This window comes from Mobula birostris, chromosome X (assembly GCF_030028105.1).
Source record: "Mobula birostris isolate sMobBir1 chromosome X, sMobBir1.hap1, whole genome shotgun sequence".
NCBI classification, from domain to species: Eukaryota; Metazoa; Chordata; class Chondrichthyes; order Myliobatiformes; family Myliobatidae; genus Mobula; species Mobula birostris.
The window spans coordinates 64,596,034-64,610,749 of NC_092402.1; the positions used below are offsets into that span (position 1 = coordinate 64,596,034).

A 14,716-nucleotide genomic window follows, 5' to 3' on the forward strand; every position below is an offset into this window, starting at 1 on the left:
GCTTTTTCCCAGGGCTGAAATGGCAGCACAAGAGGGCACAGTTTTACGGTGCTTGGAAGTAGGTACAGAGGGGATATCAGGGGTAAGTTTTTTTTTATGCAGAGGTGGTGAGTGTGTGGAATGGGCTGCCGGCAACAGTGATGGAGGTGGATATGACAGGGTCTTTTAAGAGACTCCTGGATAGGTACATGGAGCTTAGAAAAATAGAGGGCTATGGATAACCCTACGTAATTTCTAAAGTAAGTGTGTGTTCGGCACAGCATCGTGGGCTGAAGGGCCTGTATTGTGCTGTAGGCTTTCTATGTTTCTTTGTTTCTACTGACACAGTGAGAAGTATAGACAGAGTCTATGGATGTGAGGCTGGTTTCCACGATGTGCTGAGCTGCGTCCACAACTCTCTGGAGTGTCTTGCAGTCACATGCAGAGCAGTTGCCACACTAAGCCATGATGCATAAAGATAGAATGGTTTGCATAGTGCATTGATAAGATTAGTGAGGATTGACGGGAACATGCCACGTTTCTTTAGTCTCCTGCTTTCTTGGATATGGCAGGCTGTTGATGCTCGACCTGAAGCATTGACTATTCCTCCCCTCCCACAGAAGCAGCAAGAAAATTTAGAACCGTTTTGCTCACTGCAGTTTCAAGCATTCAGGCTTGGAGATGCCAGAAACGGCTGGGAGTGAAAATGAAACAATTTCACTACTTCAGCAAGTTAGGAACTACGAAGAATTTGAAGGTATCGACAATCATCTTGTGTATTATAATTAAAATGAAGATTTCGAGGATGCAATCATCGACAGCATTGTATGACAGCAGTCCATTGTCTGCAGTAGGTGTCTGCACTGATTTTGTTCATTTGCAGTCAGTCAAAAGAACATGGCAGCATACACTGGATGAATTTCTCCTTTGATAACTATTAGGAACTAATAGTTTTATAGTTCTGTAGTAACATTGGTAGTGTACTAATTTGTTTTGTATTTCATTTAAATGCATAATTTGTTACTCAGTTAAATAGTACTTTGTCTTTTTTTAATACCTTTTTCAACTATTTCCATGAAACTTTGGCTAATTGGGGCCATCAGTTAATTGGGCCATAATATACTGGTCCAGATGTGTCCCAATTAACAGGAATCCGCTGTATTCTATAATGTTGGAAGTGTAAAGGACTGTTAGGAAGACTTGCATTTCTGTTGCACCTCTCACTCAGGACATCCCGAAGCCCACTGAAGTCGTTTTAGTAACTGGTCACTAGCTTAGAGTGTGGGGATGTGTGCTTGTGTGTACATAATGATCTCCCAAAAGCAGCAACATGATAATGATCTGAAGAATTGGGCAAGACATGGGGAGAGGTTCTCTACCCTGCTGTCTCACGGTGACAAGGGATCTTTTGCATCCACCTGAGTGAGAAGACAAGGCCTCACTTTGACATTCCAGGCAGAAATCCATCCCTCAACAGTTTGGCACTTCCCTTGTATAAGAAAATGTGCTCATCGAGCACTGCTTGAAGTTTGCTGCAGCTGACCAGGTTGTTGGCAGCTTTGCTTTGTAAAAATGCACGTCAAGAGCTGATTAAGTATTTTCTAATTCTCTCTACCTGATTAGGCCGTAGCCCCAGTTATGGAAGCGGAGGCTTCTCTGGTGAAAGTGAGATGTTTTCTTCATTCAGCTGGGACGATAAGAATGTTCGCCGGATCTTCATCAGAAAGGTACTGGGTTAAACGCCAGAGCTTTTGTTAACCTCCTTTCCCTTCCCACTTTGTCATTTGTTTTGCTTTCCTGCCTTTTCTCCTCTTGGTTTGTTTCCCCTTTATTTTTCGTCTGCACTTAGAGTGGGAAAACGCACTGAGGAATTGACCTTCAACCCATCGACTGTACAGACTATCAAACATTGATTTATATTGATCTTTTTTTTCTAACCTCATTCAACCCATGAAAAATGCAGATGAAGAAATTTTGAATTATAAACAATATCAGGAAGCATTCAACAAGTTGGGCAATGCCCGTGGATTGAAAAACTGGTTTGGGTTGTTAACCTTACATAGGATCTTTTCCAGTTTTGACAGAAGGTCATTGGTTCTTTTTCCACTCTCGCTCAGATGCAGCCTGACCTGCTGGCTATACCCAATATCATTTTTTAAAATTTCATTGTGGTTTGCTTTGAAATTAGCTTTTGTGTGGAAAACCTGTTTCTCTGCTGTCATCTAGCTGACCCTCTTAACTTCATTTTTGAAATGATTAGTTTTAATTTTTTTCTTCTGCAGGCACAGATTTTCCAGCCAGTGGAGAAAGCTTTTCTCTCTCCGTCTCACCTGTCAGCTCCCTGAGATATTTTACTCCCAATCACCTTCTGTGCTCCAGAGGTGGGGTGGGACAAGGAATACCCTTGTGTTTCCATGGCTCAAATGAAAAGCTACACACAAAGATTGACAAGAAACTAATGTGCAAAAGATACTTAATTTTAAATACTCCAGTGCATCTCAGAGGCAGTTTGGGTGATAAGAGACATCTTAGCAGCCTCCTTTTTAGTTAGTGTCCATGAATACAATTGCAGTCTGCCCCGTTTTTCACTCAGTCACTGAAATGTTTTTCTGGGGGGGGGGGGTGATCCTGGGTTATTAATATGCAAATACTTCACCAGCCATTTGTATTTGGGAGCTCTGTTAATTCCACTAATATCAGTGATGGGATTCTAGCGATCATTGCCTGAGGAGATCGTGGATCCAGAGTCCCTGATCACATTGAAAGAAATACCTAACCTGAGTGAGTGCAGTGTACGTTCTTTTTATACCTACAGGGTGATGGAAGGAGCTGGGAAGTGGATCAGCTTAAATATCTGTTTTGTTGGCACAGACACAATGAACTGAATGGCCTCTGTTGCAAATGCTGTGCTTTAATTGTAAAGCAGTATAGAATAATTTATCACAATATTGCATTGTTTCATTGGCCAAAAGCTGAAAATTGGTCCACAGATGCTGGAAATCTTGAGGAACACACAAGATGCTAGAAGAACTCAAAGTCAGACAGCACCAATGGAAGGGAATAAGCGGTTGATATTTTGGCCCGAGGCCCTCATCAGGACTGGGAAGGAAGGGAGCAGAAGCCAGATTAATTAAATTGTCTAAATATTCCAACTCGTCTACTGTTCCTACATTGTCTTAGATACTCCTCATGCCTCCCATTCCCATTTTAAAATTTATTGTTATATCTTTCTTTTCATCACTTTCAGGCACTGCATTGCAGATCATCAGAACTCTTGTTTGCAAAGGAAAAAGTTTGTTTGCATCAATTTTGAAGTGATTGGTAGAGGTCTGTAGTTGCCTCTCAATGTAATTTTTAGCCCTCTGTTACGTTGCTTTTGATGTCTTTTGCCAGTGGCTGTTATTTTGTTCTCCCCTTCTGCAGGTCTACATTATCCTGATGATTCAACTCTCCGTCACGGCTGGGGTTATTGCACTATTCACCTTCTGGTAGGAGGTTACTGTTTCTGTCTAAGTGGTGATGCTTCCATTGACTTCCTGCTGTCACTGTAATGTGACTGGTGTATTAAAGTGGCAAAAGAGCACACATGGAGTGCAGTTATTTTGCACAAATTAGGTTCTGGAGTTTACAAGTTAATTTTTTTTCCCCTAGATCTAATTGTATACTCCTTAACAATGAAGGCTGTCAGAGCTGGGAATTGGACATCTTCTTTCAGGCCGTCCCCAGTGCTGAAAATTTGGCAGATAAGCCTCCCTTTGGTTATCTCCAACAATGTGGTTCACTGCTAATTTTTGGAAAGGTGAAGGAGGAGCAGTGGACAGGTGCTGAGCAGGCATAGTAAGGTGGCACACGATATGAGCAAGTGTCAAGTTGGTGCCAACCCACTGACATATGCTGAACCTACTCTGAATTGCGCCAGGAATGCCCATGCTTATTTGACTTTGGACTAGTGGAGACAGTAGATCTTCATTCCTCTGTCCAGTCTGGAGCCAGGCCCAGCTCTGGAGAAGTCTGGGCTCCAAGTACTCGTCAGATTTTTTTTTCCCACTTTTCTCCCTAAATCCTTATTGGCTGTCTGTGGTTATGAAGATGCTTGTTTTTGAGCTTCTATCCATATCACTCGAGCACTGGTTTCTATAGACCCAACTTGTGCAACTTGCTGTAACCGATCACCCTCCACCAGGATTTGCCCCATGCTGTCCAACCCTCCAGCACCGAGGCATGATCTGACTGTGTGAAGCATCTCGTACCTCTGGTTTTGCTACCCTGACTTCTTCTATAGTCCAATGTTGAATTCACCATTTTATTTATTTCTTTGTGTCTCCAGCCTTGTTCAATGACCTGTTTGGCATTCTTTTCTCACCTGGATTGACAATGTTCAGCAGTCACCAGTACTGAGGGAGTGGGTCATCAACTGGTGCCAAGGGAGTGCAGAGTGGGTGCCAACGTTTCAGACCTGTGATGCAGCATTATGCCAGCTGTGCCATTTTGTCCACTTGCCTCCATCTTGGCACAAAACGAAAATGAATACTTTCCTCAGTTCTGTGCAACTTGTTTCCCTTTTTTGCATTGCATAGAAAATGGCATCGCTGGGGCTGAACCAAATGAAATGATTTATTCTGACATCACTGGGGGGAGGGTGAGACAACTTGCAATAAGGACAATGGTCTTTGTTTTCTCTGTCACCAGGGCACAGCCCTGCAAGCTGCCAAAAGGGCAACAGCCAAGAGGCTGGCATTGCCATAAGGTGGACTACTGCTATCCTGGTCCACTATTGCTTGTTCAAACTGATACTTGTTTACCAGCCAGCAGTCCATTTCTTTTGCCTTCACCAGTCACTTGCCCACATTCAGTAACTTTGAGGCTTTTACTGTCTTCCTGTGTGGGATTACATGCCTTATAAATTAGCTCCTTTCCTTAAATTAGATCAGCAGTTCTTCAAGTGTTGTATCCACTGCATCTGTCTGGCCCAGGACCAGGCTATGGTTGTGTAGGAGAATTGGTGAGATTTCCTCCAGGTCATTGGCTCATAAACGGCCTTGTGGTTTAATTTTCATTCTAGTAGTGACTTCTATGTAATTTTAAAAAAAAGGTTTGAACTTAACAGCTTGTTTTTAAACTCAATCAAGTATGCTTTCATAGAGGTGTGTGATATGACAGTGTCCCAAAGCCCTTTAATGTGGGACATTTACCTTTTCAACAATCTTGCATAGCAAGATCCCACTAATAGCCGTGTGATGAATAATCAGTGTTCATGTTGGGCTACTTTGGGAGATGTGCATTATGCCCAATCTGTTCCGAGGTTCCTGTTGCCCTGGGCAAATTTTGCCTCTGTTTTGTGATGCCTTCTATCTACCCAATATCAATTTTTCCCCCTTCATCCCCTGCACATTCATGTGCCTACCTAAGAGCCTTTTTATCTGCCTCCACCACCACCACCTTAGAGCTTCCCCTGTCTCGCCCTAAATACTTATTAGAAATCTCGACTGAGGAAAAAAATGCTGGCTGTTTACCCTATCTATGCCTGTCATAATCCTGTAAACTTCTATCCGGTCTCCCCTCTCATCAATCCAGAGAAAATGATCCAAGTTTGTCCAACCTTTCCTTCCAGCTCATGCTCTGTAATCCAGGCCACATCCTGGTAAACCTCTTCTGCACCCTCTCCAAAGCCTCAAAATCGACGACCAGAACCGAATGTGGCCGAACTGGAGTTTTATAAAGCTGCAAAATAAAATCCTGATTTTTAAACTCAGTGCATCAACTAATAAAGACAAGCATGTCATTTGCTGCCTTACCACCCTATCATCCTATGTAGCCACTTTCAGAGTATTTTTTAAAGATTTATTACTGAATTGGACAGTAGGTTCAAGGAGCAAAATTTCTTTTATCTCTGTATTTCCATTTCAGGTAATTTACTCTGAAGTTGTCTTTAATTGTGTTTTCTTTTTCTTCTTGTGTGTATACAGTGACCCTGTCAAGATTTACATTCAGGCACATCCTGGCTGGTACTGGGCTTCATAGTAAGTGTGAGTTATTTGTCTGTTTTCCTCTGTCATCTTTGTGTACAGATCCCTGTGTGTACTGGTCATTATGTAGCTTGTGCATTCAGGTAAGAATACCTGTGCACTGTTTGCATCTGCCATAGGGAAGAAGGGAATAAAATACATTTATTATCAAGGTCTGCAGACATCACTTTGAGATTCATTTTCTTACAGACATTTACAAGAAAATAAGGAAATACAATAGCATTTATGGAAAAAACTGTACATCATCTAAGGCTGACAAACAAGCAATGTGCAAAAGAAGATAAATTGTGCAAATAAAAAATAAGTAATACTGAGAACAGGAATTGCAGGGTCCTTGAAAGTGAGTCTGTAGGTTGTGGAATCAATTCAGAGTGGTGGTGAGTGAAGTTATCCACACTGGTTCACGAGCCTGATAGCTATAGGCCAATAACTGTTCCTGACCCTGGTGGTGTGGGACCTGAGGCTCCTGTGCCTCCTTCCTGATGGTAGTAGCGAGAAGAGAGCATGGTCTGGATGGTGGGGGTCCTTGATGACATGCTGATAGAAGGCATGATTGCCACACCACATTTCAATAGGAAGTGAGATACGAGAATGAGGCGCCAAAGCAATTGAAGGATATGGTGAGAGGCTGGTCTGAAACATAAACCAAGACAAATTAGCTGAAATGGATACGGACAGCAGATTTCCCTCCCTGAAGACAAGTGAACCAGATGATTGTAAATTCTGTGTTTGTTCTATATATAAAAAAAAATCACTACCTTGCCTTTTAACAGCCCTTTTTATTTCAATTTGCAGTGCTGTGTTCTTTGTTACCTACCTGACCCTGGCCTGCTGCACCGGACCAAGGTAATTATAATGTGGTGGATACTCTTCATTAATTGTCAAAGTGGGATGGCTGGCAAGTGTGTGGATTATGTGCTTACGTTGTCTCTTGAATTAAGCAAAGGATTATTACAGTGAATGCCTCATGTAGGTTTGTAGTGTGGATAATTTTGCAGGAATAGTCCAATGTTTCTTCTCTTGGAACGACACAGCCCAAGTGATTTGAGTGGATCTTGGTTTGATTCAGGAAAACAGGATTTCTGTGTTCCCACTGCCTACTACTTGTCATGACTGTGTGCCAACACCCCCACCCCCCAACCCACACACTTGCACACTCACCTGCCTATTACTTCCCCCTGGGTCGTCCCCCCCCGTTCCTTTCTCCTACGGTTCACTCTCCTCTCCAGTCAGATTCTTTCTTCTCCAGCCCTTGACCTTTCCCATCCACCTGGCTTCACCTTCCAGCCAACCTCTTTCCCCTCCCCCCCACTGATTAATTGTGGCAACTTCCCCCTTCCTTTCCAGTCCTGAAGAAGGGTCTCGACGCGAAACGTCGACTGTTTGTTCTTTTCCATGGATGCTGCCTGATCTGCTGAGTTCCTCCAACGTTTTGTGTGTGTCCTATATTCACTAGCTTATTGACAGAGCCAATGTTTTTGATTTGTATTAATTTTCTGGGATCTGGATGTTGTTTGCATTTGTTGCTCATCCCTAATTGCCCTCGAAGGTGGTGCTGAGCTGTCCAGGATTTGGACCCGGTGATGATGGACCGGTCAGGGTGGTGAGGGGCTCTGAGGGAGACCTGCAGGTGGTGGTGTTCTGTCCTTGTCCTTGGTGGTGGAGGTCTCTGGTTTGGGAGGTGCTGTTGGAGTAGCCTGGATTGTGTTTTGTAGTCTGTGGCAGAGGGAGTGGATATTATTGTTGGTGGATGGGGGTTCCAATCATCTGGTCCCATTACTAGAACCTGAAAGATCCCTTAAGATTTCCCCCACCCTTGGATTAAACACACTCATTTTACTGAGTTGTGCAACAGATTAACAGAGGAGGGGTAGACAAGCCTTGAAGCAACCTGCGGCATTCCTTTAAGAAACCTATCCAATATTGAAAAGCTTAGATAGAGTGGATATGGAGAAGATGTTTCCAATAGTGGGGCCAGAGAGCACAACCTCAGAATAGAAGGACATTGCTTTAGAACAAAGATGAGAAGGAATTTCTTTAGCCAGAGGGTGGCAAATCTTTGGAATTTATTGCCACAGACAGCTGTGGAGACCAAGTCATTGAGTTTATAAAGCAGAAGTTGATAGGTGCCAAAGGTTATGGGGAGAAGGTAGGAGAATGGGGTCGAGGGAAAATAAATTAGCCATGATTGGATGGTGGAATGGTCTAAGAACTCTCAGGAGATGATTGAACTGCAATGAGCAAGCTGCAGTTTGTGTGTTAACCCTGACCTGTTTTTGTGTGTTACAGGAGGTATTTCCCGTGGAACCTGATTCTGCTGAGCATTTTTGTAAGTGTTGAAGCAGGAAGACTACCCTGTTTGTTTTCCATCCTCTTCCTGTGCAGTTCATTTGTATGCTTGTGTTACCTGTAACTTGCTCTGCTGTTACTTGGACATCCCCAAAAGGCTGTCGCCAAACAATCTGCTGGAGGAACATTAATACTGACGAAGGATCTGGGCCTGAAACGTCGGCCTGACTTGCTGAGTTCCTCCAGCACTTTGCTTATGTTGCTTCGGAATCTCTTGTGTCTCTTCAGTGTGTGAGGTTAGTGGGTTTACTCAAACTATTTGATTTTTATTTAGAGATACAGTGTGGTGACAAGCCCTTCTGACCCAGCGAGCCTGTGTTGCCCAGTTACACCCATGTGACCAATTAACCTCCCAACCCGTATGTCATTGGAATGTGGTAGGAAACCAGAGTGTCTGAAGGAAACTCACAGTCATGAGGAGGACGTACAAACTCCTTAAAGACAGCGACGGGAATTGAACCTGGGTTGCACTATGCTACCATTGCCCTCAAGCAGTTCTCTTCAGATGGCTTTATCCACTCAGCATGGGCAGCCTCAACCCAGCAGGGAGGAATTGTTGGCTTTTTCTGGGGTTTGCACGTGGTCATCTCTTGCTTATTGCTGAATGCTTTTGGAACTGGCAGTGGGATGCCTCTGTGAGCCAGTTATTTTTATCATGGCTCATGGATGGATGCACGGTCGCTATGTCATGGTTAGGCTTTGGTGTGTGATTGGAGTTGCGTGCAGACACAGATTAAGTAAGAGTAACTGGTTTCTTTCTTGAAAGAACATTAATTAGTGAGCCAGTTTGTTTTGGTGCCGATATTCCGTGGAGCGCCATGGCAGCGTAGTGGTTAACACGACACTATTACAGGTCAGGGCGTCGCAATTCAGAGTTTAGTTCTGGTGCTGTCTGTGAGGAATTTGTACATTTTCCCTCATTGTAAATTTGTCCGTGATTAGTCTAGGGTTAAATGAGTGGGTTGCTGGGCAGCACAGCTTGTTCGGTCAGAAGGGTCTGTTCCACGCTGTATCCCTAAATAGATCAAAAGAAAGTAATGGTGTGTGCACCTTTTAACTGATACTAGTGCAGTACTCTAACTGCCTCCACCACCAGAGGGCAGTAAAGTCCAGAGAAACTCCTCGGACTTGAATGTTGCATTCAAGAGGGATATTACCAATTCTTTGAAACTAGTCTTAAGTCGTGGAAAATTTGGACTGGAACAAGCAAGCCATTGGGTCTTTTGAACTTGATCCTCAATTCAATTAGATAATATCTAAACGGCCACAATTCCGTACAACCTACCATGGTTCCACGAAGTTTTATAATGTCACCCCCAAAATTTTCCAAACTTGACTTGAAATTTTCAATTCCTCCACCTTGCACCCAAGCAGTCTGGGTAATCAATTCTCGCCTCTGTCTTGTAATGCTGTTGGTTTGGATTGAAACCCTGTCAGGAATTGATGGGGCTTTGGTGACCTGGGTTCGATTCTAACCTCAGATACTGTCTGTGTGGCGTTTGCACCTTCACCCTGTGGGTTTGCTTCAGGTTCCATAAGAACAGAATTAGGCCATTTGGCCTATCGGGTCTGCTCTGCTATTCCATTATGGCTGATTTTTATTATCCCTTTCAACCCTATTCTCCAGTTATCTCCCCGTAACTTTTGGCACTTTTACTAATCAAGAGCCTGTCAACCTCCACAATTACCAAATGACCAGGCCTTCACAGCTGTCTGTGGCAATAAATTCCACAGATTCTCGACGCTCTGGTTAAAGAAATCCCTCCTTATTTCTGTTCCAAAGGAATATCCTCCTGTTCTGAGGCTCTCCCATTTGGGAAATGTAGTATAGCTTTGCCACTGTAGTTTTCTCCCACATCCATATGTGCCGTATAGCTCCTCAGAACAGCAGAATGATGAGTGTGCTCTGAGACCAAGCATGGGCCTAACTAGCTGAATGGCCTCCTGTGTTATGCATGTTATTTACTGATGCTGTGCAATTCCATGTACTCCCATTGTTCAAAGATTGCATATACACAGGCAAGCTGTGTGGTTATCACCATATTAGGACTTGTAAAAGTTTGATTTGATTGTTGATGGTTATCTGATATCTGTGATGTTTAACCGGTTATTCTTCTAATTTGTTTTCTAATCACTCTGCAGACACTGGCCATGTCTTACATGACAGGAATGATGTCAAGGTATTCCAATAGATAGTCACGGCAATCATTTCATGCTCTATCTTGTTATTAACTGTTTTTCTTTTTGCGTTTAACCTTTTCCAAAGACCGCAAGTTTTGCATGCATGCTTGGATTTATTTCAAGGTATTTTAATTTTTTTTTTTAAGAGCAATTCTTGCATTGAAGTGTATGTTAATCAGGCATATCTTGTTAATTTTTGTCCCATTTCACTTGATCTTTTAATGATAGATTCACAGTTGAGAGCTTGTTTTAAAAAACATATATATTTTATGGAACATAGAATAGTACAGCACATTACAGGCCCTTCGGCCCACAATGTAGTGCCGACCCTCAAACCCTGCCTCCCATATAACCCCCCACCTTAAATTCCTCCATATATCTGTCTAGTAGTCTCTTAAACTTCACTAGTGTATCTGCCTCCACCACTGACTCAGGCAGTGCATTCCACGCAGCAACCACTCCATGAGTAAAAAACCTTCCTCTAATATCCCCCTTGAACTTCCCACCCCTTACCTTAAAGCCATGTCCTCTTGTATTGAGCAGTGCTGCCCTGAGGAAGAGGCACTGGCTGTCCACTCTATCTATTCCTCTTAATATCTTGTACACCTCTATCGTGTCTCCTCTCATCCTCCTTCTCTCCAGAGAGTAAAGCCCTAGCTCCCTTAATCTCTGATCATAATGCATACTCTCTAAACCAGGCAGCATCCTGGTAAATCTCCTCTGTACCCTTTCCAATGCTTCCACATCCTTCCTATAGTGAGGCGACCAGAACTGGACACAGTACTCCAAGTGTGGCATAACCAGAGGTTTCTAGAGCTGCATCATTACCCTGCGACTCTTAAACTCTGTCCCTCGACTTATGAAAGCTAACACTCCATAAGCTTTCTTAACTACCCTATCTACCTGTGAGGCAACTTTCAGGGATCTGTGGACATGTACACCCAGTTCCCTCTGCTCCTCCACACTTCCAAGTATCCTGCCATTTACTTTGTACTCTGCCTTGGAGTTTGTCCTTCCAAAGTGTACCATCTCACACTTCTCCGGGTTGAACTCCATCTGCCACTTCTCAGCCCACTTCTGCATCTTATCTATGTCTCTCTACAATCTCCTACAATCCTGTACGCTATCCACAACACCACCAACCTTTGTGTCGTCTGCAAACTTGCCAACCCACCCTTCTACCCCAACATCCAGGTCGTTAATAAAAATCATGAAAAGTAGAGGTCCCAGAACCGATCCTTGTGGGACACCACTAGTTACAACCCTCCAATCGGAATGTACTCCCTCCACCACAACCCTCTGCCTTCTGCAGGCAAGCCAATTCTGAATCCACCTGGCTAAACTTCCCTGGATCCCATGCGTTCTGACTTTCTGAATAAGCCTACCGTGTGGAACCTTGTCAAATGCCTTACTAAAATCCATATAGATCACATCCACTGCACTACCCTCATCTATATGCCTGGTCACCTCCTCAAAGAACTCTATCAGGCTTGTTAGACACGATCTGCCCTTCACAAAGCCATGCTGACTGTCCCTGATCAGACCATGGTTCTCTAAATGCCCATAGATCCTGTCTCTAAGAATCTTTTCCAACAGTTTTCCCACCACAGATGTAAGGCTCACTGGTCTATAATTACCTGGACTATACCTACTACCTTTTTTGAACAAAGGGACACATTTGCCTCCCTCCAATCCTTTGGTACCATTCCCGTGGACAACGAGGACATAAAGATCCTACCCAGAGGCTCAGCAATCTCTTCCCTCGCCTCGTGGAGCAGCCTGGGGAATATTCTGTCAGGCCCCGGGGACTTATCCATCCTAATGTATTTTAACAACTCCAACACCTCCTCTCCCTTAATATCAACATGCTCCAGAACATCAACCTCACTCATATTGTCCTCACCATCATCAAGTTCCCCCTCATTGGTGAATACTGAGGAGAAGTATTCATTGAGGACCTTGCTCACTTCCACAGCCTCCAGGCACATCTTCCCATCTTTATCTCTAATTGGTCCTATCTTCACTCCTGTCATCCTTTTGTTCTTCACATAATTGAAGAAAACCTTGAGATTTTCCTTTACCCTACTCGCCAAGGCCTTCTCATGCCCCCTTCTTGCTCTTCTCAGCCCCTTTCTTGCTACCCTATATTCCTCAATAGACCCAGCTGATCCTTGCTTCCTAAACCTCATGTATGCTGCCTTCTTCCTCCTGACTAGCTTCTCCACCTCACTAGTCACCCATGGTCCCTTCACCCTACCATTCTTTATCTTCCTCAGCGGGACAAATTTATCCCTTACATCCAGCAAGAGATCCCTAAACATCGACCACATGTCCATAGTACATTTCCCTGCAAAAACATCATCCCAATTCACACCCGCAAGTTCTAGCCTTATAGCCTCATAATTTGCCCTTCCCCAATTAAAAATTTTCCTGTCCTCTCTGATTCTATCCTTTTCCATGATAATGCTAAAGGCCAGGGAGCGGTGGTCATTGTCCCCCAGATGCTCACCCACTGAGAGATCTGTGACCTGACCCTGTTCGTTACCTTCGCAACACAGCCAAATAATGGAAAGTGAACTCCACCCAAGTTGTGAACTGATTCTCAAAGGGCCTGTACACCACTGCAGTCCAGAAACCCACATGAAGTGGGGAAGAACACACTGCATGGCTTTAGAACATAGAAGAGTACAACACAGGAACAGGCCATTCAGCCCACAGTGTTGTGCTGACCCAGATAAAAAGCAAATCAAAAACTCCCAAACACCAAACCCTCCTACCTACTCCATGTCCATATCCCTCCATCTCCCTTGCATGCATGTGCCTATCCAAACATCCCTTGAAAGCCTGTAATGTATTTTCTTCTACCACCATACAGGCAGCGCATTCCAGGCATCCACCACTCATTAGATATTTCAACCCTGGAAAGTCGATATTCTCTGTCCACTCTATCTATGTCTCTCAGAATCTTTTAAACCTCTATCAGATCTTCCCTCAGCCTCTGGCGCTCCAGAGAAAACAGCCCAAGTTTATCCAGCCTCTCATGATAGCACATGCCCTCTAAACCAGGCAGCATCCTAGAAAACCTCCTCTTTGACACCTTCCCCAAAGCCTCAACATCTTTCCTATAATGGGGTGACCAGAACTGTACACAATTCTCCAGGAAGGTCTCAGCAGTTGAATGATATCTGGAGTACACAAGCCAATGAAATGCCTCACTAGAATAAAAAGTAATAACAGTAAAGCAAGTGAGTTGTTTTCATTGGTTACTCAGTTGGTGCTTCAGTCCTCCAGTTGGAAACAACCAATTGGGTCGAAGGATGAAGTCGGGTTTGGAGTCCTCTCCCCAACCTGAGTCTAGTGGTGCAGGTTGTTAAGGCCTAGAGTGAGTAATCTACACTGGCTCCCTGTATATCCTTACCCCTGCCTTTAAATCCGTCCATGATCTTGGCTCTGCAGTTTCCTCCAGGGGCCTCCTCATCTCCAACAATGCAGCCTTAGCCCAAACCTCTTCGTCTCACCATTTGATGACAGCCCTTTCCACAGTTTGGGCACTGCATTTGGCAATGACTTCTTGCGAGCCCCCATCATCTGTAGTCATTTTCTCTCCAGCTTGGAGAAGGTATGTGCGCTGACCACACTTCCCTTTTCCAGTGCTGTCAGTCTGTATGTGCACCATGCACCACTTTTTTAAATTGCTCTTCACAGGGAAGCACCTTGGACCACTTTCTAGCAGGGGAGAGGCTTTCATAAGCAAAGTTGTTGCTGTGATGAAAACTCCAGCTGGCTAATGTCATCAGCTGTTGAGCAAAAAAAAAGACATTTACCTCTATTTCCCCCCCACCCCGCACCTCACCATCCTCGCTTGTTTGTTTGAACAGTGACAGCAGTGTGACCCTAGTGTTTTGCTAGTTGATCTGATCTGGGGTGTAGAGACTGAGAATCCCTTTCATCCCCCATGTTGGGGGGAGAGGGGGCGTAGATAGAAGAATGGTCACTTCTGTTTGTGTGTCCAGTGCAGAGCGGGCTGCGTTCGCCTGTGATCAGTGGTGCAGCTGGTAGTGCTGCTGCCCCGCTACTCCAACGACCGGAGTTCAATCCCAGCATTGGGCGCTGTCTGTGTGGAGTCTACATGTACTCCCTGTGACTGCGTGGGACTGCCCTTGGTGCTTCCCACATCCCAA

The 14,716-nt window shown here is 44.2% G+C and overlaps 1 protein-coding gene across 1 annotated transcript in view; it reads left to right on the forward strand.

Annotated features, from left to right (window-relative positions):
• The window catches only part of LOC140191559 (protein lifeguard 2-like), a 65,463-nt gene that overhangs the window by 37,606 nt on the left and 13,141 nt on the right, over window positions 1–14,716 (forward strand). Inside the window, exons 3-8 of the mRNA XM_072249054.1 lie at window positions 1,603–1,706; window positions 3,403–3,467; window positions 5,946–5,999; window positions 6,801–6,851; window positions 8,295–8,334; window positions 10,497–10,534. Coding sequence (XP_072105155.1) covers window positions 1,603–1,706; window positions 3,403–3,467; window positions 5,946–5,999; window positions 6,801–6,851; window positions 8,295–8,334; window positions 10,497–10,534 — 352 coding nt within the window. The remainder of the gene's footprint in view (window positions 1–1,602; window positions 1,707–3,402; window positions 3,468–5,945; window positions 6,000–6,800; window positions 6,852–8,294; window positions 8,335–10,496; window positions 10,535–14,716) is intronic.